Source organism: Solea solea, chromosome 5 (genome assembly GCF_958295425.1).
Source record: "Solea solea chromosome 5, fSolSol10.1, whole genome shotgun sequence".
Lineage (NCBI taxonomy): Eukaryota > Metazoa > Chordata > Actinopteri > Pleuronectiformes > Soleidae > Solea > Solea solea.
This window is the reverse complement of record NC_081138.1, coordinates 26,734,043-26,756,731: the sequence shown is the minus strand read 5'-3', so window position 1 is coordinate 26,756,731 and position 22,689 is coordinate 26,734,043. Positions and strand designations below refer to the sequence as shown.

At 37.9% G+C, this 22,689-nt stretch overlaps 2 protein-coding genes across 2 annotated transcripts; one reads left to right on the top strand and one right to left on the bottom strand.

The window, feature by feature from the left end:
• Nucleotides 1–5,428: 5,428 nt before the first annotated feature.
• Nucleotides 5,429–8,223, top strand: mibp2 (muscle-specific beta 1 integrin binding protein 2). Its single transcript, XM_058628549.1, has 8 exons — nt 5,429–5,709; nt 6,616–6,706; nt 6,895–6,943; nt 7,101–7,287; nt 7,374–7,445; nt 7,530–7,636; nt 7,740–7,830; nt 7,941–8,223. Exons 1-7 carry the CDS (start codon nt 5,684–5,686, stop codon nt 7,823–7,825), a joined length of 618 nt encoding a protein of 205 aa, XP_058484532.1. The 5' UTR covers nt 5,429–5,683; the 3' UTR covers nt 7,826–7,830; nt 7,941–8,223.
• A 9,701-nt stretch (nt 8,224–17,924) lies between these two features.
• On the bottom strand, nt 17,925–22,687 carry bloc1s6 (biogenesis of lysosomal organelles complex-1, subunit 6, pallidin). The gene is made up of 6 exons (XM_058629623.1): nt 22,546–22,687; nt 22,299–22,385; nt 21,187–21,331; nt 20,115–20,202; nt 19,958–20,044; nt 17,925–19,869 (listed from the first exon to the last, which is right to left on the bottom strand). Exons 2-6 carry the CDS (start codon nt 22,345–22,347, stop codon nt 19,750–19,752), a joined length of 489 nt encoding a protein of 162 aa, XP_058485606.1. The 5' UTR covers nt 22,348–22,385; nt 22,546–22,687; the 3' UTR covers nt 17,925–19,749.
• Between the last annotated feature and the right edge of the window lie 2 nt (nt 22,688–22,689).

The following is a 22,689-nucleotide window of genomic DNA, read 5'->3' as shown; positions in this document are numbered from 1 at the left end:
AAGTGAAGGTCATGCAGAAAACGTGGTATTCACGGAAATCCGATCAAATTATACGTGAAGAATCCAGGATATGACAATTTAAACTGATGCAAATCTGCGGGGAAATGTGACGACAAAGCAGCAGAAGAAGTACACAGTAGGGAGGTGTGATTACATTTCACAGTATCTCTCAGGGTTATGAGACATTTATTAATGGGACAGTGTGTTATATGCCGTCCAGCTGATTTAGCATTTCAAGTTGTGTTAGATTCACACTGGTGACAAAGTCTTGACCCAGAAAACCCTTTTAGGTACAGTGAGTCCTGGGTCACACATAGCAGCAGGGGACACGTCAGGTGAAAGTTTAATACAACATTGCATGTGAGGTATCCCGACTGAAACTCACTTTTAAAGCTTCCTGACTTGATCCATACATCCACGGCTTAAAGTGCGTGTCACAATATTTGTGCGTGTAGAAGAAAAACCTCTTGGCATTCTACAAAGTCACGTTGTATTTCAGGGAAAAAGAAAAGCATAGGCAGCGTCATTTCACGGTAACATTTCCAGTTTCTTGTAATCAAGATTAACTCGGATTACGACAACAACCAGCATCTGCATTAGATCATAAAGCATGTTACCTTAAAGGTTCAGTGTGCGATATCAACTGCCACCTAATGCTGCGTTCATACCGAACACGATTTTGTCGCATGTATCGTACGGTGTTGTGAAACCACACAAGACGACGGTTTCATCTCTGCAGATGTTTCCACAAGAGATAAAGTGTGGTACAGCTCCGAGCGTCCGCACACAAAAATATTACGTTTCCCAGAGCGGAGTCTGGTCGTTGGCAAGTATGTGACGTCATCTCAACGCTGATTGGTCATTGCACGATATTTCGCAAAAGTTGAAAAATTACAACTCGCATCCGTGCATTGACTTTGTATGTAAACTTGACAAATTCACGTCCAGTGTGAATAGTGGTGGAACTGCAGAATGCAACAAACAAACGTTTCCCCGGCTCACCCCTCACGTCACCAAACACGTCGGGGAGCTACAGCTGCCGTCACACACCAGAAAGCATGTTGCTGTCAAAGTCTGGACTTAGAAACTCATTTTACTACGGTTGTATTTAGTCAATAACACTATGAGGCCATAGGCCCCTATGGCCTCGTAGCGGGAGTGACATGTCGGGGACTTCCAAAACGTCAGTGGAATCCAGATTAAACTTCGTTGAAAAGCTGCACATTCCTGCTTTGATCCATAAATCCATGACACGGTGTCTGTGTGAATAAAAACATTTCTTGGCATTTACTCACGTTTTTCAGGAAAAAACAAAGGCAACATAATTTCATGTCAAGGTCCCCAGTCGTCTCGTCTGTCATGGTCATAAAAACAGAATCTGCATATCTTACAGTACCTTCAATGTTCTGTGTGCAATATCAACTGCCACTTAATGGTAGATAGATAGTTATTTCAAACGTGGTAAAAGTATATAGTGCTTTCTGATTGAGAACATGCTTTGTGTTCTGTGTGGTTTCCAGCAGATTCTGTCGTCTAAGATCACGCCAAGGAATTCAAATTAATTTACTCTTTCTATGTTTACATTATCAATACTTACCTTTAATTTAATATTTCTCTTGTGTTTCCAAACTTTAGGTCATAGCTATGTAAAACTGAGCATATCATCATGTTGTTGTTTTTTCAAAATCCGGGTAGCATTGTGCAGCTAAAGCTAGGATATCATTAGCAATGCAAGGGAACTAGGCTTGTAACCGGAGGGTTGCTGGATCAAATCCCCACACCCGGCCAAAAAGGGCTGGGGTACCCCAGAGCAAGGTACCCAACCCCCAATGCTCCCTGGGTGCTACTCAGTGTGGCAGCCCACTGCTCCTAACTCTAGGATGGGTCAAATGCAGAGGAATACTTTCCCTAAGGGGATTAATAAAATTAAATTCTTCTTTAGCACAAAATAATGAGATTGTAAAAAGCTATTTTAGTCTACCCATTTAGTCTCGTAGTAAAACAGAGCCGGTGACAGTAACTCAGTGGTAGAGTGAGTTTCAATTCATGGATGTATTATAAGAACTGGATAGAGCCCCTTGAAGACAATTTTGTCATGGTGGCCACTCGTGGTACTGCAACAAGAAATACTAATACGGCTCAAAAAGCAACAATTGACCAAAATAGTAAAAGAGACGCCTGTAAAAGTGTTCACAGGACACCTCGAGACAGGCATGTATAGATCTTTATATTCTATATTTTTAATTCATGTGGTTTCACATTTGTAAAACCTTCCCACAAAAGCATTATTTAAATGCAGACCCTTCACTTATTTGCAAAGTGAAGAATGTGAAACTGGTTTGTTCTTTTTGGCTTGCTGTAAAAAAACACAAAAATGTAGGCCTCAGTAATGTAAATCCAGTGTTGTTAATGTACATAAGTGCAAAACTCACGTATCTGTACTTTACTTTGTTATTTGTACTTTTACTCCATTTCCTCTAAAGGTAACAAAGTAACCTGAGCTTGAACTTCTACCAAGGTAATCTTCTGGTAAGATACTTTTACTCAAGTATCACTTTTAGATACTTTATACTTTATAAGACTGTGTAAATCCCAGGTACGTATAAGAGGCTTATTCTACGCTGATGGGACAAGTTGTATATAACAATTTATTTTGAGGTGAACATAATTTCAGTTGGATGTTATCAGTTATTATAGTATCTATTTTCAGAAGATGTAATTTTATTTATAGTAGTTGTGAATGTATATGGAGACTATGCAACTAGTGAGTAACACCAAAAAAGAGGAATGCAGATAGGTAATTGAGATCTTGGTAATGCCTCAGGGCTCCAGTAGGGGGATCGCGCTCCTCTTCCTCATCGAGAGTCTGAATGTTGACATTGGTGTTTGAGCGTGTTACTGTTTCATTTATATATTAATATATTTGTGTCTAGTTCATGTCATAACGACGAAAATTAATAAGTCAACAGGTTAAAAAATACATTTCATTATTCAAATGTCCCATGATAACTTGTTAAAAGTATAATTTACATGTCGTGTTTATTCAGTTAAAACTATAATTTAGATCATTTAGAACATGTTAAAAAGACACTGATAGGATATTTGTGGTCCTAAAATTGAGTGTGCGTATGCATAAATGTGTTTATTGTTTGTATGCATTGTTTAAAATGAGATTCAATAAAGACGAGTGAAGGAAAGAGCTGCGTGTGTGTTTTCCTTATCCTTCCCCGTTACTATTCCCCTTTTTAAGGGTACAACACTGACAAAACCAAAACTATACTAATGGGTTGTAAATTAAATCTTTTTCAATAAACCTCCAGAAATATTACAAACTCTACCTTTAATAAACCATGGAACACATCAGCTGCTCTGTATCATCTCAAAGGTGCTAAAAGGTCAACAGTCATCAGCTGGAAAGCCCATGTGAGATTCCAAAAGGGAAATGCCTATTTGACTCGATACAAGCATGCAGTGTATCTCCCACCGAATAAAATCAAAATAGTGATGTGATATCTTTCATACAAAGAGCCATAAATGTCACAACTATAACAGATTAGTTTAAGCACGAGGACTCATCTGAGGCTGCTAGGTAACTACGCAGTTGTCTTCTGAGAATTACAAATTGGACAAAGTCAAAACTGTCAAATGTCAAAATCTGTGTAAAACAGACGCATCGCAACGCATGTGTGTCCAATAGCATATTGTGTCACACAAGGAAACAAGAAAGGGAATTCACTGGAAAAGGGTGTCAACTTAATCTTGTGAAAGCATGAAAAATGTGATTAGGTGCATGCTTAATGATGTCAGTACAAAGAGAGTCTTTCAGAACCCATCGATTTTCAATTACATTTTTGAACGTGAGGGTATTATCAATACACCACATGGTGGTCAAATGTGAAGGCAAGAGTCGGGTGGAAGAAAATCATCTGACTAGTAAATGTCACAGATATCAGCCTATTATCACGGTGGAAGTGACACGAGTAGGAGTGGAGAGGTATTTTCATCTCAGCTGAACTCCCAGGAAACCTTATGTGTTTTGATCCACATGATTTCAGTATATTATTACAGTGGAGTTTCAGAGCAGCAGTATATTATCACATTAGAGTTTCAGTTCAGTGTATTATCACAGTAGAGTTTCAGAGCAGCAGTATATATTCACAGTAGAGTTTGGGAAACTCTACAAAATCCCCACAGAAAGTCAAAATAAACTATACGAGCCAAACGAAGCTGAGTCAACCTAAGAATAGAAGTTTTAACAAAGCACGCTGAGCACCACACTTGGCAACTTAATCTTCATAGTTGCGGTTCTCGGGGATGTAAACACCAACATAAGTAATATTTTGGTGTAACCTCAGGAAAACTGTGTCATGGTGTTTGGTCAGGAACATTTATAAACAAAACAGAGAGAGGTCCACTGCAGGCTGGTGAAAGAAACACCACAGCAATGTGGGTGATTTAGGAGATGTTATAATTTGTTTCTTCTGTGTCTGGTTCACACAAAAATATCATAATATTTTGAATACATTCGGGTTTATTGTGGTGAGCTTTGAAGGAGATGACATATGCAACTACAAGAAAACAATACAAGTGTACTTGTATTAAGTGATTGGAAAACCTCAACTAAATGTTCCCCAATGAATAAATATATCATTTATAAATAGCCTTAAAATGATTTATGAAAAGTGTACTTTTGGAGTGTTTATACCCTTCATTGAAATGACCTGGGTGGAAAAAATAACAAAGAAAAAACACATGTCAACAGCAACAAATACACCCGATTAATGCTAAATGTGAACATATATGAACATATGTGCATTTTATTTCTCAATGGAGAAAGTGTAATCGCACATCTTTTTCATAATCACTATTTCATAATGATTATTAAATAATCCATTTTAATTTTTTAGAACCGAAAGATGTTTGGCTATGAAAAACTGATTATTTAATAATTATTGTTAAATAATAGTTATTCGTTTTCATTTCTTTGTGATGTGGAGCAAAGAAAGCCGAAAATATTACCATTGAAGAAGCTGTTTTTTGTATTAATTCTTAAAAAAAACAACAACAAAAAAAACACTCAATCAGATGAATAAATGATCGAAATAGTTGACAATTCATTTAGTAATTGATTAATCGTCACAGCCCATAAGAAAAAAATAAGGGATACAATACTAATACAATTGCAATGTAAATGAATAAAAATGTGATAACCCAATAATATAATGTGACGTACATGTAAATGTTCAATTAAGATTTCTTTGAACTTCCTCTAGGTTTTTTTCCATTAACAAAAAAAATAAAAGAAAAAAGATCATGAGTTACAGCCGAGAGGCGAGGCTGCGGTGACACTCGCTTCTCATTGGCTGCCCTGGGATTTCCATGAGACTGGTAGTGTTTAAATAGCCAATCGGCGCGCTGTATGTAGTATGTGTAGCTGAGTCTCGGAACTAACAGTTCTCTCCCGGTGAAGACCGTGTACGAGCGACATCTCGTCTCCGCTCTCACTTCACTCAACTCAAACCCTCGCTGCCATGGAGGAATCCAGTAGTTGACGTTTCCTGTTGCAACCTTCTCTTTTTAAGCTTTCTTCCCGTCCCATCATTGTGACCATTCGGCACCGGTTCGATTGAAGTCTCGGCGATTTTCATTGTATTTTTTGATTCTATCCAACCACCACGACACCATGAAGTACATCATCGGCATTGGCGGGTGAGTAGTGCGGATGAATGGCCCGCCTTGCAGCTAGGCTAACCTCACAGGCTAATAGAGCTGCTAGGCCCTGAAAGCCGAGCACACGTGGAGTATGAGCGGTCATGTCACCAGCAGCTGCGTCGCTGGTCTTTCGCCCTTTTCTCGCTGTTCTGCTCATGTTGGTGTTAATAGAGTAGTTGTACCAAATGTACTACATGTATAGGGTACAACAATTAGCTTAAACCTGCCAGGCTAATAGATTTAGTGGCGTGAACAGGGTTGACCCGCCCTAAATCCACCTGACATACATTTTTATATATGAAGAAAATATTAATATCTGACACCATTAAATGACGAAAAATGTTCGTCTAAATGTTAAATGACTGGTCATAAGATGTCAAAAAAAATATTTTATGCATTAATTATTGATCTTGGATCATTAATAGACCCTACTGAATAATCGATGATAAATAAGAAATAGATTAAATCAATCTTTGCAGCCTTAGTAAGTTGTAGTTGCTTTGTAAACAAATGTGTTTGTGATAGTGGAAAACTACCACTTCACGCTCCCCAGTAATGTAATGGAGAGCATGAATGGGATTCGACTCTGCCTGCAACTACTACTATGGTTGCCTCTGAAACCTGGAAATTACTATGATCTTGAATTTCTTGTTTTGTCCAGAAACCAAAATTTCTCATTCTAATGTATTTGTCACATAAACCAGAGAAAAATCAGATGTAAGAAGCTGGAAAATCAGAAAGAAAACAACATTCAAAGCAAATAAGCTATTAATAATTGAATACTCCTTGCAGCCCTAGATTTGACATTTGGATGACCTGTCACTGTGTGTCCAGTATGGTTTGAAGTATTAGTCTTCATCAACTGCCACTCACTTTCCTTTTTATTGCTTTTGTTCCATGTAGAGTAACCAACGGAGGGAAAACCACCCTCACCAACAGACTGGTCAAGAACCTGCCCAACTGTTGTGTGGTACATCAGGATGACTTCTTCAAGGTGAGACATGCACACATAGACACACTTCGATTTTACCAAAGGGGACTGCTTTTTGTGTTGCATAAGTTAGCCGTGTTTCGTAGATATGGTATGAAGTGGTATGTAAAAATGCTATCAGAGCCTGCCATGTAGCCGAGTGTATCTTTCTTGGAACTTATCTGGGTACATTTTATCAATGTGTGTTTCAGCCCCAAGATCAGATTGAAGTTGGTGAAGATGGATTTAAGCAGTACGATGGTAAGCCTGGGTTTTTAATGGTGTTGTGACTAATTTGTCTGCATGCCATACAGTCTAACATGAATACTGGTCACGTGTTTGTCTGGAACTACCTTGTTTTTGTTTTCCCTTTTTCTATTCTGCCTGCTTTATCTTTCCTCCTTGCCTTTCTCTACAGTCATCACTGCCCTGGATATGGACGCCATGATGAGCACAATCTACGCATGGCTGGACAATCCAGTGAAGTTTGAAAAGTCACACGGCGTCAATAACACCCTGGATACAGAAATCGTCCCCAAGTCTGAGCACAAGGAGGATGAGACTCACATCCTTATTGTTGAGGGCTTCTTGCTTTACACCTACAAGTAAATACACGTGTTATATTTCTGATCATTTTCTCTTGGTGTGTAATAAATGGGACCAAGTAATCAATATATTTCTCTCTGTTTAGGCCTTTGATCGACGTGCTGAACCAACGCTACTTTATTTCCATCCCATATGAAGAATGCAAAAAGAGGAGGTGGTAAGTGCTTCACTGTTCCTAAACCATAAGTCTGCCGTATTGTCATATTACTGTTTGGTTAAAATTGGTGCTGTTTTTCTGTAGTGGCAGGAACTACTCGGTGCCAGACCCACCAGGCCTGTTCGACGGTCATGTCTGGCCCATGTACATAAAGCATAAAAACATCATGGAGGTATCAGATGTTGACGTTGGTAAGTTTGTGCATTTATTTCCACTTTTTTTTTTTTTTCTAGTGTTATCACTTACATTCACACAGGGGCCACATTTTTAAAATGTGTTTTCTTGCTATTACAGCGCAGCTGGATGGAACCAAGTCAAAAGAACAGCTGTTCAACGTCGTCTATGGTGACATCATGAATAACATCCAGACGACTCTTTAATAAAGGTACATCAATCATCACATTGTCTGTTTTTTTTTTTTATTATTGATTTTTTTTTTCAACTTTTACTCAAATGTGAGCATTTACTAATTTTTTTTTTTTTTTATTATTTCAGATCGTGTGATCAGCTAAAAGGAGCATATACTCAGCCTGCAAGCAGAAGACCACCTTGCTTAATGTTTCAAACCTAGCAGCTCATTCAGCTGACTGCTATGAGTTCCTTTTACATGTATTTTATTTGTAAATGTTTAATTAACACCATTGGGTGCTGGTATGATTTTTTTCTATCTGCCGTATTTATTGCTTTGTTACAGCCAACACTCCTTAGCGAGCTGAAGGGTTTGTTCAGAGGATGGGTACATTTAGTTGCCTTTGTCAATAAATGATCCTCCCTTTAATTCATGTGTTCTTGTAATTACTTCAAAGAGACGATGCCAATACTACAACTGCTGCACGAATGTAAGGACATGCTGTAAATAAAACGCTCACTTCTTAAACTGACGTGTTCACTATGGGCCCCATTCGAGTCACTGCCAATGAGCTGGCAATTTTCACTATCTCACTCCCAGTCGACAGTTGGTTTGAGTGATAAAGCAGAGTCACCCGTCTGAACCTCGTGACCCCCAGTTAGAGTTTAAGCATGACACTTATCTAAAGTCGGACACGTTTGTGACACTTTGACACTAGGGTGTCGACGTATGACTATTTCAAAGGTCATTTTTTTGTGTGTTTTTATGTAGAGCAACAGCACTTAAATAATACATAGTAAAGTGAGCATGGGGTGGGCACTGGTCTGCTGTGCAGGCTTTTGAGGCAGCAAATAAGCAGTAATGATCCTTGAGCACACATAAAAGCACCTTTTTAATGACTTACAACCCTTTAAAAGGACCATATAGTGAAAACATGAAGCAATGTCGGACAATAGGAAGTTAAAGATGCTAAATATACATAGTAAAAAAAAAAATAGGCTTAACCCCAGCAGCACTTGCTGCGTGTACACACTGCTCAACGTGTCATTACTGCAGGACAAGCACACAATTTGTAATGCATATTTACACCTCTGGGGCTGCTGTGGGTCAGTGGCCCAATGGGCCTACTTCCAACTAAAAGAAATCCCAGTTCCTTTTGCTTCCATGCCAATGTGTTGCTGGGCAACTAATGCCCACATTTCCCTAATGAATCCAACCAATGGGAGTGAATAAGTGAATTCAATGCCTTTTTCCTCACCACTCCTTCGAGATTAAAGACAGAGGATGTCGCAGCACGTCAGGCTCTATAAAGCAAATTGTGACTTTGAAGATTATTCAGGGGAATTTTATTAAAGTCTTTTACTTAAGTATTGTGTGTGTGTGTGTGTGCATGTTTTCACTGGTTAAAATGACATTGTGATTCATTAAATGTCTGGTTTAACCCACTCAAAATAATATCAGGAAAGTATTTTAACTGTCACAATAGCTTTCCATCTTTGAAAAGTGGATCCTCATTAAAAACAAGCGTGTAAACCTACAAATGCATACAGTTCTACAAGTCTACACTCGCTGCCACAATCCTGCATTAGACACACACATTAGAAATGTGCATTAGTACAACATGAACTTTCCTTTAAAGGAAAAGTACAGCCGACGTTCAGTCTGGGGAGTGACTCACTGAGTCATGGGTTTGTCAGGAGTAAAAATCACTTCCACACAGTTTTGTTTTTTTTCTTCACTCCAGCTCCTGCCAAAGCACACATTTCATGGTACTACACACATGAGAGGAAGTAGGTTAGAGCCACATATGTACTGGATAGAGAAAGCTTCTTTTTAACCTACATATGGGAAAGTCCTTTTTTTTCTCTCTCTCCTTGTAGCTCTGCATGCAGCTTCATGCTGTTGGGAATATAATCCTTTGCAGGAGCTGTTAAAAAGATTAGATCCAATTAAGTGTGTGTTAGTTTAGATTCAGAATCAACGTTTATTAGTTTTCCTTTTTGTAAATGCTTTTGTTTTTTTAGTTTTAGTGTTAACGTAAATGTTGTGTCATGAAAACCCTACAAAATATGCCATTTTAAACATTATTATGACAGATGAACAACTTTGTATTGTAGTTTTTTCATTAACTACAATAACCTTTCTGCACTTGAAAGAGAGTGTAAGATAGATGTATCTTGTTGAATTCCTATCTATCATGTGAGTTTTCTGCAGTTTAATTTCAAGAAGCTTTCCATAGAAAAGTATGGCCAGAAAAAATATGCATTTTAAGTTAATATTTCAGATTCTCTTCTCATGACCCAGTTTTATTATTTCATACTGTTTCATACTGTGTACGGCTCATCAATCATCGTTAACAGTAGCTCACGATATGCTTGGCTTTGATGTCAAAAATCTTTTTGAGACGGTGTTAATGTTCTCAAAGTTTAGCGAACTCATTTTACACCAGGTGTCACTTCACAGAGTGTACAAGCTGCTCGGTCTGGACTTGACTGTTAGAGATAAGCAGTTATATAACCTTCAGCTGCACTGTGAGCAGGGCCTCTCATGGAAAGTAAAAAAAAAAACAAAACAACAACAACAGTGAAAGACTTTTTGCAGGTCTGCACTAAAGCACAGCTGCATATGTTTCCCTGACTTCTCTCTCTGTGAGTAAAGGACGGAGCAACTCAAAATGTTGAAGCTACAAACAATCAGAGGTGGAAAGAGTACTGAAATATTCTACTTAAGTACAAGTACCACTATTTTTGTCAAATTTGACTTAAGTAAAAGTAAAAGTACTGCTCTGTAAAATGTAAAAATGACTTAGTTACTTTTTAAACAAGGTTCTTTCTTGTGTCGTGCAAAAAGGACAACGGGACACAAATCTCCCATGAATTGTTTTTAATTAAAGGCAAACCTTTACAAATTAAAGAGCTGACAAAATAAAATATGAAAAACATATTCAGTCAAAATGGGTCAAGGGTCAAAGGTCACAAATGCTTTAACTTTCTCACTCACTAAGGGACCTTAATTAGTTCCAATTCACCTGTCCTCATCATTCACCTGTCCTCATCATTCATTCACCTGTCCACATGTCCTCATCATTCACCTGTCCTCGTCATTCCCCTGTCTTCATCGTTCACCTGTCCTCATCATTCCCCTGTCCTTATGTCCTCATCATTCCCCTGTCCTTATGTCCTCATCATTCACCTGTCCTTTCTGGTGCATGATTTTGATTTTATATTTTTAGTCCGTAACGGATGGGATTTAAAAACGTAGCAAAGTATAGTACTTCCAAAAAACATGCTTAAGTAAAAGTAAAATTACAAATAAAAAAAATGTAAACAATAAGCTTTCTTTCACAATTAGTGGTTCTTGCAGAAACTAAGCTTGTGTGGACCTCTTGTCCTCACATACAATTCTTCATGGACGGATAGCATCGTGGTGGCGAAGGACATGGTCCTCTGACACCCGTGACTGCCTCTGGACTTCAACAAACCCTGCATTTTACTAAACCACGCCAGCCACCACACTGGGGTTAGAGAGGCTGCAGTACTGGCTCTTACTGGATCTTGTTTATGTGTGTGAGCACGTGTGTGTCTGCCTGCATTTCTGTCTGCATGGGTGTACGTGTGTTTGTGCTCACACCTCTCCACAGTGCATCCAGAAAGCAGAGGAAGCAACAGTCTGCTGTGGTCGACTCAAATAGAGCATATAAACAACACTATAAATCCTGCAGTCAGACCTCTGAGTTCCTCACACAGTCACAGGCTGGATTATAACATCTGCACCTCACGCAGGTCAGACGGGACACGTCCAGGCAACCACTAACCACACTGGCAGCAGAGGTGATTCTGTGGCTGCAAAACCCAAAACAATTTCTTTGTCTCACTCACAACTTTGCAACGTGCCCTTTTAAAAAATATTCCCTACAGTTTTCCTCTCTTACCGAACCCAAAAAAACAAAATTTAATCAAGTCATCCTCTCCGTCTGCCACACACTCTGCTCTTCAAAGCCTCCTTTTTTTTGTTTCTATATTTACTACTTTTACCACAGTCAAAGAGGAGCCCGTGACACCAGACATTTGTTCCATAAAGCCCTCCTCTGACAATTGGCGTTGTCGTAACAAGTTGATTTGATAATGTGACCTTCCACAAATCCAGAATGGACGCTGGAACTGCAGGAGGAGGTTTGACGCTGCACCTGTGGTGGTGCTGACGTGAAAACAGCTCCCAAAAAAATGTGGCTCGCACGCTCTGTCTGTGTTTACGCTGAGTGAAACTGGCTTAATAAAAACCTTGTGCCACAGTGCAGACACAACACAGCGCTCCGTGACCCGTAACATAACACCACTATCATTCAAACAGTAGCGGAAAACAACATACACAGTATGTGTTTTCTTTGATATCTTGATTACATTTGTCACTTCAACCTTTTTACATAAACTTTCACCCTGAATATTCATCTCTTATAGGATCCTGTGTTGCAAAACCACTAAAATCATCTGTTAAATTAGATTACTGTGTGTGATATTTTTGCTACGTCACAAATTGTAATCTGAAATTAAGGCCCGGAGGCGAACCTGATAACTTTTAACTGATTAATCTGCTCTTCTGGTTGTTCGTAATAGTAATAATAATGATGATGTAAAATAGTGAATGAGTAATTAATGCTTTAATTAAAGGTAAAGAAGCATATCATTTTCTAATTAGGACAAAAACTCATAAAATAATACCACTGAAGTAAATCAGCTGGTAAAAAGCAAAGAACTGATATTGATAACATTTTCTCAGGATGTGAAATTTCAACTCAATGTAGAAATTATAGAATTTTATTGTTGATTTTGATTCAGGATTTGTCGAAAAAGAGACGTGTATTGACAACGTTGGAGGTCACCGCTCTCCTAGTGCACAGTAGTTTTATCCAGTTACTTCTATGTATTGCGCAGGTTTTAAAATAAGTCCGGAATAGTGTTTTGCAGAAGAAACATGTGGCATTCGTGTAGTAAACTGTTGTGCCGTTGAGGCAAAGAAACATAATTACTAATGTCTCCCAGGCCCACTTATCCAGACTTGCGTATAAAGAGTTATATAAGACGTGCTCGAGAAGGGAAAGTCACTGTCACTTTGGTCGAAAACACCACAGAGAGAGATATGTTTTCCAGAACATCCGTTCCACCTCTTCACATGTGCATGAAACACTACCAGGGCAACCAAACGGTTCAACCTGAGGGAAATAATAACATGATGCAACCATGCTAAGTGTGGGCCCGAGGACCATATCCTGTTATGGTGGGTCTGGGAGAGGCCTGGTACAGCCAAGTCTGATGCCGACCACAGCCACCCACTCCTCACCAGCCTGAATCACTGTTTACTTAGACAGGAAGGCCGCCCGCTACAACATCATCATCTGCTGCTGCTCCAAGTCTGTGACTCGCTTGTGGCTTTGGGGAAGGAGGGGGGTTTGTGTGTTCCGCGACGGCCAAGTTTCTAAAAGTAGAGACAAAGTCAAAACCAAGCGCTTGGAAGAGCACGGCCCAGCCTCGGAAACCGCTGCTCCTCAGCGCTGTCTACCTCTGAAGCCTCACACAAACCTCTCCTTCTCTCCATCTGGAACAACAAAAGTCCCTTTTCAATCAAAGCTTTAACTCTGCTGGTGAAATATTACAATGGCACAGTGTGAAAACTCAGAGAAAACAAACATTTACACAAAAAGTACTCAGCTTCAATCACCTGTGACAGTAGGTCAAGAGAAAAACATAGTAAAGGTGAAATAAATAAAGTCAAAAAGGACATTATATTATACTTGTTTTCAATAATGAATGCATAGAAATTAGGGATGGGATGATACCACTTTTTTGTGGCCAATACCGATATCACAAACTCAATAATATCGATATTATACAGATACCGTCATTTTAGACCATTTATGAAGCACAACACATTTGTGCTAAGTCATTTCAAAGACATAATTACTAAATACTAAATAAATAAATTAATTCATAATTTGAAGATTTTTCTTATTATTTGCTTATCTCCACAAAACAAAATGACAGTGTATTTTATTTTGAGTCAAAGTGAAGCAGAACAAAATTAGAGTGATTTTTGGGCCTAAATTCCAGGCGAGGACTCATTTGTCACATTTTGGAAACATCTGTGCAATTTGGATTTAAACAATGTACTTTCTTCACCTTAATATATCTGTTAATGTTCAATAAAACAATGTCTGGCATTGTTTCAAAGTTCCTGCAGACTTTAATATGTTTTCCATTAAAAAAACAAACACCTGCTGGCTCGATTGAGACTTGTCTCTCTTCTCAGCGAGAGAACGGCCTACATGAATGAACGACACATCATTGGCCAATAGAAGGACGCTGTCCTCCGAATTTTGATTGACAGCTTTGTTCGCCAATGAGAAACAACCGAGTGCCTACTGCCTTAGGATAGGGTAATGCTTCTAACAACGTGATGACGTCACCTAGAGACGCCAGGGAGCGCTTGTTTGTAACACAGGGAGCCTGCGCTTGGTTTGCCACAAAAGATTTATTTTTCACGGAGAAACATCAAAGTTAAGCGCGATTTTACAGTTGTCGTTCGGCGAACGGCTCTCTGTTGTCTGTGTTCTCTGGCTTTTATCTCGGGAACGCTTTGTTCTATACTAATTTGGAAAGAGCAGAGTCTTATCTTTCATATGAGCCGTAGTTTGCGGGATAAGATGGTGGAGCGTTAGCTCCAGAAATGCAGCGAAATGCGTAATAACTTTTTGACACATAGGTATTTACGAAGTTTGACATGTAGTTATTCATTTAGGTGTTATTTGAGCTTGATTTGTCAGATTTAAAATAGGTTTTATAGGTCTGTAGCCCAGATTTTGCTGAAAATTGGTGTTTTCAAAATTCACTTTTTTCGCGATCCTTAACGTAAAATAAGTTGTAGACTCCGTCAGAGTCTCCCAATTGGGGGACAATAAAGATATTCATTTTTATTTTGTGTGTTTTACCGTAATAATTATGGTCACAGCACCTTATTTCTAATGCAATTTACAGCCCGGTTAGAACAATGATAACAGTGTGGTTATATTGAGATTACAGTCATTTTATATTTTTCCACAGTAATATTTAGGCCATTGCTTGGTGATTAGAATTACTACGGACTACCATTAGTGTGATATTGTCACATGATTGTGAAATCAAAGTTGATAATTGTCATGTTAAATACATTTATTATTTCTAAACATTTTCATCCCTTTACGGTATGTCTGTAAGGTTATATATTTGTGTATGTTTATTTTGTAAAATACATCTTTTAATGTTACAAACTGTAGATGCTTGCTACACACCATTAATATCCTGTAAGAGCTTCTGTTCTTGAAAAGAAAAATACATTTATTATTTCTCATTGTTTTATCAAACTATCTGGTGATTATTATATAAATAAGATATTAAAACCAAAAATATTACCTCCCTTATACAAAATTATTTCTATAGTACTATAGTATTGTTATATAAAGCCTTGCAGAATGCTTAAATCAAGTTTAAAAACTTTTTTTTAGATTTTCATTCACAAATCTAAAAAACAACAACCCATAAATAACAACATAAATGGATACAGTCATTTTGTGCTCAATTCCTTTGTCCCTGTAGCTATAAACAATCTCATTTTGTGAGGGCAACAGTGTTTTTGGCGCCAGCCCCTTCTTTTTCTTCTTCAGCACACAGTATTTAAACGATGCTTTTATTGTGCCTCTATGTACGTGTGTGTGGGTTCTCTTAAAACTGTGCCTAGGGCACTGAATGTAGTATATTATTTTGAATGTATTCTTCTGCACATGCAGAACAACCCCCCCACACACGTTTATATATATATATATATATATATATATATATTGTATATATATAGCCTATATAGATTTACGATTCACTGATATTTCCAGTTATATTATGAGCCACTGTACAGCTTCCATGTGTCATATGTCGTTACATTAATTTACGTCATTCAGTCTGTCATTCTCTCCAGCAGGGGACAAAAGACAGGGTCACACCCTGGACAGGTCACCAGTCCATCACATGAAACAACATTCACTCTTTCACTCACACCTTTGGTCATGTCAGAGCGTCTCATTAACCTCTGCATGTGTCTGGACTGTGGGAGGAAACTGGAGGACGCAGGGAAAACCACTGAGTGTCTAGTGTGGTCATGAGGGCCCGGTCAGTTTATAAGAGCTAAATATGAGGATAGGATCGGGATATTCCATCATGATATCTGCTGCATGAAGTTGATTGGGGGGCCTCATGTATGCGCATGTACATGTACTCATTGAATAAGCGTCAGTGAGAAAGTAAGTGAAAAAGTAAGTGAGTGAGAAAGTAAGTAAGTAACTAAGTGAGAAAGTAAGTAACTAAGTATGTATGTATCCACCTATCTATCTAGCTATCTATATCATTGACGTGTTTTGGTCTCCACAGTGCAGCACTAATCCACTTTCATAAAGAAATGAATGACAGAAATAGCAAAAGACGTTCATATATATAGAGCCACTGTTTTTAGACGCACAGAAAACAAAACACAGAGTCATGGTTGTAAAAAAACTATATTGAAAATGTGGTTTTCACTCACCATAAACACTCTATATACACATTTTTCTTTAGCGTAAATCGGTTAGCCCCCTTCCTCTGAATTTGGACCCTCTTTGGCCACAACTGTAGTACAGTTTTGTGCAGTGAGCATGGCTGTGAGTGAGCGGGGGCAGGCGCAGGCAGACGTGTTGGTTTTGACTTTGTCGCTGCACAAATGAGGACAAAATTAGAGCTTTATGTGAAAAAGGAGGGAGTGGGCAAAACACACGGCTGTGTTGGGATACGGAGGAATGTAACCTCATTTTATGTCAACAAGCGTCCATTTGTAACTGCTATGTGACAAAGGTATTAAAATAAAATAGAAAAATGTGTCTTTGTTGAAAACATCTGTGCTGACATTTTAAGACCTTCACGGACAAGTTAATCAGCCTCAGACCTTGTGCTCTGTTCTACCTTCAGAATTGTTTTGGGTTGTTTTTGACACTGTTCTACTGTCAAACCACGATCCTGTCGTTATCACCATTCCTGACATTCTTACAGTCTGCATCACTATCACTTTTCCCCCCTTATTATATAATCTGTGTCATTATAACCTGTACCACTGCATTTTCACATGATTAATTTTCCAAAATAATTGAAAGGTGTATTGTATATAAAGTAAATATCTAAATAAGATTCACATATTTTACACGTATGTTTTAACATGCTTATTTTACCACCAATTAAAATTACATTTTGTATATCTATTTTAGATGTGTTTTCCTGTGTAGATTATGATCTATTCGGCACACAATTTGTTTAAATAGGTCATTTTATTACTCATTCTTATCCTTTGTCCTTTTTGCTGCATCACAAGTCAATAAAGTCCACTTGAATGTAATCTATTCAAATTTAATCGAAATGTTTTATTTTGTGTGATGATTTGAAGACGCGGACTATTCAAACACAAACTTGTAAATTGGGGCTGAACTCAGCAGGGTCCTTTGTGATTGTAGTTGTGTGTCAGTAACACCAGGTGGCGCAGAAATGAATAAAAACCTGCAGAAAAATGTTGATTTTCCATGGAAGAGACTAACGCATGCGGAAATGAACAGACCTCTGCTGACACCTAGTGGACACAGAAGATTGGAACAGTATGTATGTATAATGTAACTTCATGCAAAAGTGACAATAGGATTAACATGAATTACTAATCAATTACTTAATTAAACGGTAATATCTCGAAAATGTATTAATGAATTAATCAGTGAGTGGTTTTAAAAAAATAAAGCAAGTTCATAACAAGTCTGATTTTTCAGCTTTTTACATTTGAATATTTTCTATTATTTCTTTCTTCTCAAACAGAGAATTTTAGTTTATAGACAAAACATTTGAGAAAGAAACACAATTTCAACATTGTTTTGACATTTTATAGACCAAAGAAACTAATTAATTTAGAAAATAATCAATTATGAAATGGTTAGTTGCAGCCCTAAGATCATAAATTGCTATTTATCACGAAAAGACTGTTTACATTCCCAGTTGGTTACATGTCCAAATCTAAATGGGAAAAAAGGTAATTTTACTACAAACTAGTTTGTATTGATTTTAATATTCATATAGTACATACTAGTACAAACAATGGCGTTCCAGGTAAAAGTAGTGCATAGCAGCCTTTTTTAAATATTTATCATTCATTATTATTATTGGATGCAGAGTAACAGTGGGGGTAAAGTTTGACACATATTATTAAATTATTTGGACCTCAGAAGTACAGTCAGTCAAATCTAGCACAGATCAACATTCAACACAAACAGGATATGAAGCCCAGGGACAACATACTGTATATCAACATTTAAAAACATAAAGAGGAAATAGTAAATGGTCTGTCTCTCCTCCTGGTCATGTGATGTGTCTTTGACTCATTTGTTCTGCTCTCGGGGGGGAAGTGCTTGTGTTTCTGTATTAGAGGTTTGATCTTGTAAATACCAGCATCTGATGAGTTAGTCCTTGTGTTTTTGGTTTGTGCTGATTTTGTTCATCTCAGGGGGAAAAAAAGGACCAAACATTTTAGCTCCTTCCCGGAGAACATTCGTCATACACCGACTGAACTGTTTCACCAAGGCAAACACACACTGTTTACATTTCCTTCCTCGCAGACTGTTTCACACACCTTTGCTCCAACTGCAGTGCAGCAATAAAACGACGAAAGAGCGTCATCATAAAAGTGAATAAACACGAGTCGTCAGGCTACTGTAACAACTCATATCCTCAAAGTCAAGCAAACAATACATTTGACACGCTCCAGTCCTATTTTAAAAGCTTCCTATAAATTCATATGCCATGTTTCTGTCCTTAGAAGTTAAATATTACAATAATATATACATATTTAGATATGTATATATATTCCAGTGGGTAACAGGGTTAAACCTGATCAACTACAATTACCCTGCACCCAAACATGAATCCTTCCTGAAATGTAAAGCAATAAACTCATGTTTACTTTTACTATCTATAACGCAGTCCTGCAATAATTCTGAACAAACTAAAACTGATAAGTTAAATGTAAGAATGCTTTAAAACTGGGATAGGCAACATATTGCTCAGCTGTTCTATAAACTGAATATTTAGTTCTATTCAGTTTCTCCACAGGAAGTAACAAAGTATTTGTTTCTCATTCATCTTCGAGGGTTTTTAGCAATATCTCCATAACAACCTTTCAGTATAATGTAAATCTTCTGTCATACTGTATAAAGCGTGTGTGTGTGTGTGTGTGTGTGTTCCGAGACAGTAAAAACAGCTTTTTAAAGACCTGTGGATGAGTCTCAACCAAATCACTACCTTCCTAGTGACGCTGCCTACCTGTAGGAGCTAAAACCTCAGTTTAGTTTAATCTGATCACTGGCACATGAAAGTTATAGACAGACGGTGTTGACTGGCACTTCACACACCATTACCATCCGTTATATATCTTTGTTTTGTGAATCATATTATGATTTCTCATCAGTTACAGTTTCTCATTGATCATTTTCTTGAATCATCTGCATAAACTTCAACATCTCAGCCTCGTAGCTGCGTTTTCATTCAGGCTTTTATAGTTGCTACACTATGTCTGCGTTAAGATGGATAATGATGATAAAAGAATAAGAGGGGTTAAATGGTTTGTTTTGGCCACTAGATTTATAGTATATGACGTTACCACCAAAACCCCAAGACATCTTCGCTCATCTCTGCTCTGATCTGAGTCTCTACAGTGAAATGTCAAATAAATGCAAGATACCCAAAGAAATGAATTTTCAAAAAAAAGAAAGAAAAACGTCACAACAACCCCACTCTTTGGAAAATGGCTGTTGATATGTAATAAATAAGGCAAAACATGTTAAACCAGCTGTGTGGTTGACAATACTGCTGCAGGATCCTATGTTCTTTTAGCGGGTTTGGCGATAAGCTGCCTCTCTCTCTCCAGCTCCTTCTCACGCTGCTGCTCCTTCTCCAGTGCCTCCTTCTGCTTCTGTTGCTGCAGTTTCAAAGCTTTTTTCTTAGAGAAGCAAACATTTAATCAGCTTTTTCATTTTTTCCTTTGTCTTCAAACATGGCGTCAAATACAACACTATCCTGACAGGTACCTTTAGTTTAGTTGTCTTTTCGTGAATCATGATCATCTCTTTCCGGATGCTCACCAGTTTATTGTGGTAAACTTTTGCCTCTGTAAACTAAAACACAACACCCTTGATTTAAAAATCAGCCCCAAAAACCAACATTATATTTGCGGTTCACACGTACCAGCGAATTCAGGTCCAGTAAAGCATTACAGTCGCTGATCTTTGTGACTTCTTGGTCGAGTGTGTCTAACAATATCAGCTGATTTTGTCTGGTTGAGACAAGAAAACATGGGATTATCTGTTATGTAAGGTTTAGTACATACACACAGACAACCATGTAAATAGTACACTGGAACTACCAAAATAAAAGCAGCTGCTTAATGTATTAACCCAGTGCTGCTTTATCCTGTGTGTTTATCTGTGCAGCCTTAGTACGTTCGTGTCCTCGTGTGTCAGTGTCTTTCTGTTTTCCAGTTTCAGTTTCAGTTTCCAGAGAAGTGACAGAGGTATATTTTATCTCTTCACTGCTTCCTTTCTAATCATCTTATGTTGGCACACACAGGACCAAGCTCAGCAAGAGAATTTACTAGCAACTGAATTAAAAAGTTCATTTTACAACTGGGGTGAGTAACATTTAAATTCAAACAAATGTCTATGTTATTCATTATTATTTTATTTAGACACATCAGCTCCACAAAACTCTGTGTTTTTCAGTTTGTACTGTTTTTAAGGCAACCCTCCCTGGCTGCACACAGGAAGTGATTTGTTTTATGCCAACTTTGTGCTTTTAAAGCAAGACAACTGCAAACAGGTTGGAGTTTGAAGTAGGAAGTTTCAGAAGTGAACTCTCCTGCTCAAAAAACCCCGGCTGTTCAGCAGTTTTGTGGGATAAACACTTCTTAGCCCCGCCCACCCAGCTGTAAACACACAAATGCTCCCTCAGTCAGGTCATAGTTTGGCTTGAGAGAGCCAAACTATGACCTGACTGAAAAATCACCAAACGTTATGCACTGTAGTTGTAAGAACACTTCGATTCTCTTTTGTTGCGTATTGTAAATTGAGGTTTTGGATTGTTGATTATTTCAGGATGTCTACAACATCATGGAGGATAATTTTCTGGTATTTTACAGACAAGACAATCAGTTAAAAAAAAAAGTCATAAACCTAAAAATAGAATTTTGAAATATTTCAGTATCTATAGTTGTGTTTTTTATAGTAATAATTCATAGTGCGCCACATAAGTAAATACTCACGTGAGCTCTTGAAGTACCCCTTTAGAGTTCTGTAGGTCTGGTAGGTAGTGAGAGAGTAATCCCTCTGTGAGTTTATCCACTGCTTCCTTATCCACATACACATTGTCTACAGGGTCTGAACTCCCCTGATGTGCCAACTGGAAATCTGTCAAATACAAAAAAAAAAAAAAAAAAAAATTTAAACTATAAAAAGACAATTTATAGTCAATAAACCACTAAAGAAAATTGAAGACATAGTGATTGATTTCCAGAAAGAACAAATCAGTGGCTGACACTGTGGTAATTAAAGTTTTAGGAGGTGGAAGTATTTAAGTGTGGTCTTTAATGACAAGCTTACATGGTAATTATGTCAAATTGTTATTAGAGAAACTCCACATTTGTAATGTTTGAGGAACTCTATTAATGTAATTCTGATAAGGGTTTTTTCCATGTCAGTGAGTATGAAGTAATAATTGTATGACGTTAATTGTTTGGGGGAGTGAATGCAGGGGCTATAAAAAGGAGGCAAGGAATTTTGAAATTACAAGAAAGGTCAGATAAATGACCAGGCAGAGATGAGTCAGTAAATAGTGTACTGTATATTTGAATGACCTGAACAAGATGTTTCAGAAAACAATGATCAAAGGTTAATGTTATTTGAAATTTCCCTATGGAGGAATCAATAAAAGCACATATAATCTTAGTACAATGAGAACTTTCAGTGTACAATCTGAGATGTATATCTGAGACACATTTCCACCGGCGCTACTCGCCTCGCCATAGCACAGTTAGATAGACATGTTGAAAAACCTGTTAATGCCAATATCTAATCAGCCAATCACATGACAGTAACTAAGTGCATTTAGGCATGTATACATGATCAGGACGATCTGCTGAAGAGCAAACTGAGCATCAGAATAGTGAAGAGGTGTGATTTAATTAACTTTGAGCGTTATAAAATGCTGTGTACATGTTTTAAATTAATTGAACTACACATACCTCACCTTAACCTATTTTTATTTCTGAAACAAGACAACTGAAGTTGTGAGGGCGAGTCAAAAAACCTCCTCACAATGGTGTTGACAACACTTTTGGTCTTCACAACTCTACAAAGACAACACCTACACACACACCTTCACTCTGAGACGAGGGTCCCTCATCTTCCAGTCCGTCCGCCTCCATAGGCAGCGACAGTGTTGACTCAGACTGCCGTTAAAAACCTAAAAAAATAGGCACACAGATACGATGATTCCGCAGTTTTAACAGCCGAATTAAAAACATCGAGCTTCCAATTATGCTAAGGAAGTCAATAGCTTAGCGGCTAAGTGATAGCTGCTCCGTAATTATGTACACGTTCCCGCTCAGTCAGCGTGCTCTGACCTGTTTAAATGTGTTCACTTGCAGCAATAGCAGCGGCAGCGCTTGTGGTGAGGAGATCACATTTGCTGAACAAAGAAAAGAAAGAGAAAACACAGTTAAGATAGAGTTGTTTTGTTTGCTCGTCCAAGCAAACGTCATGTGACA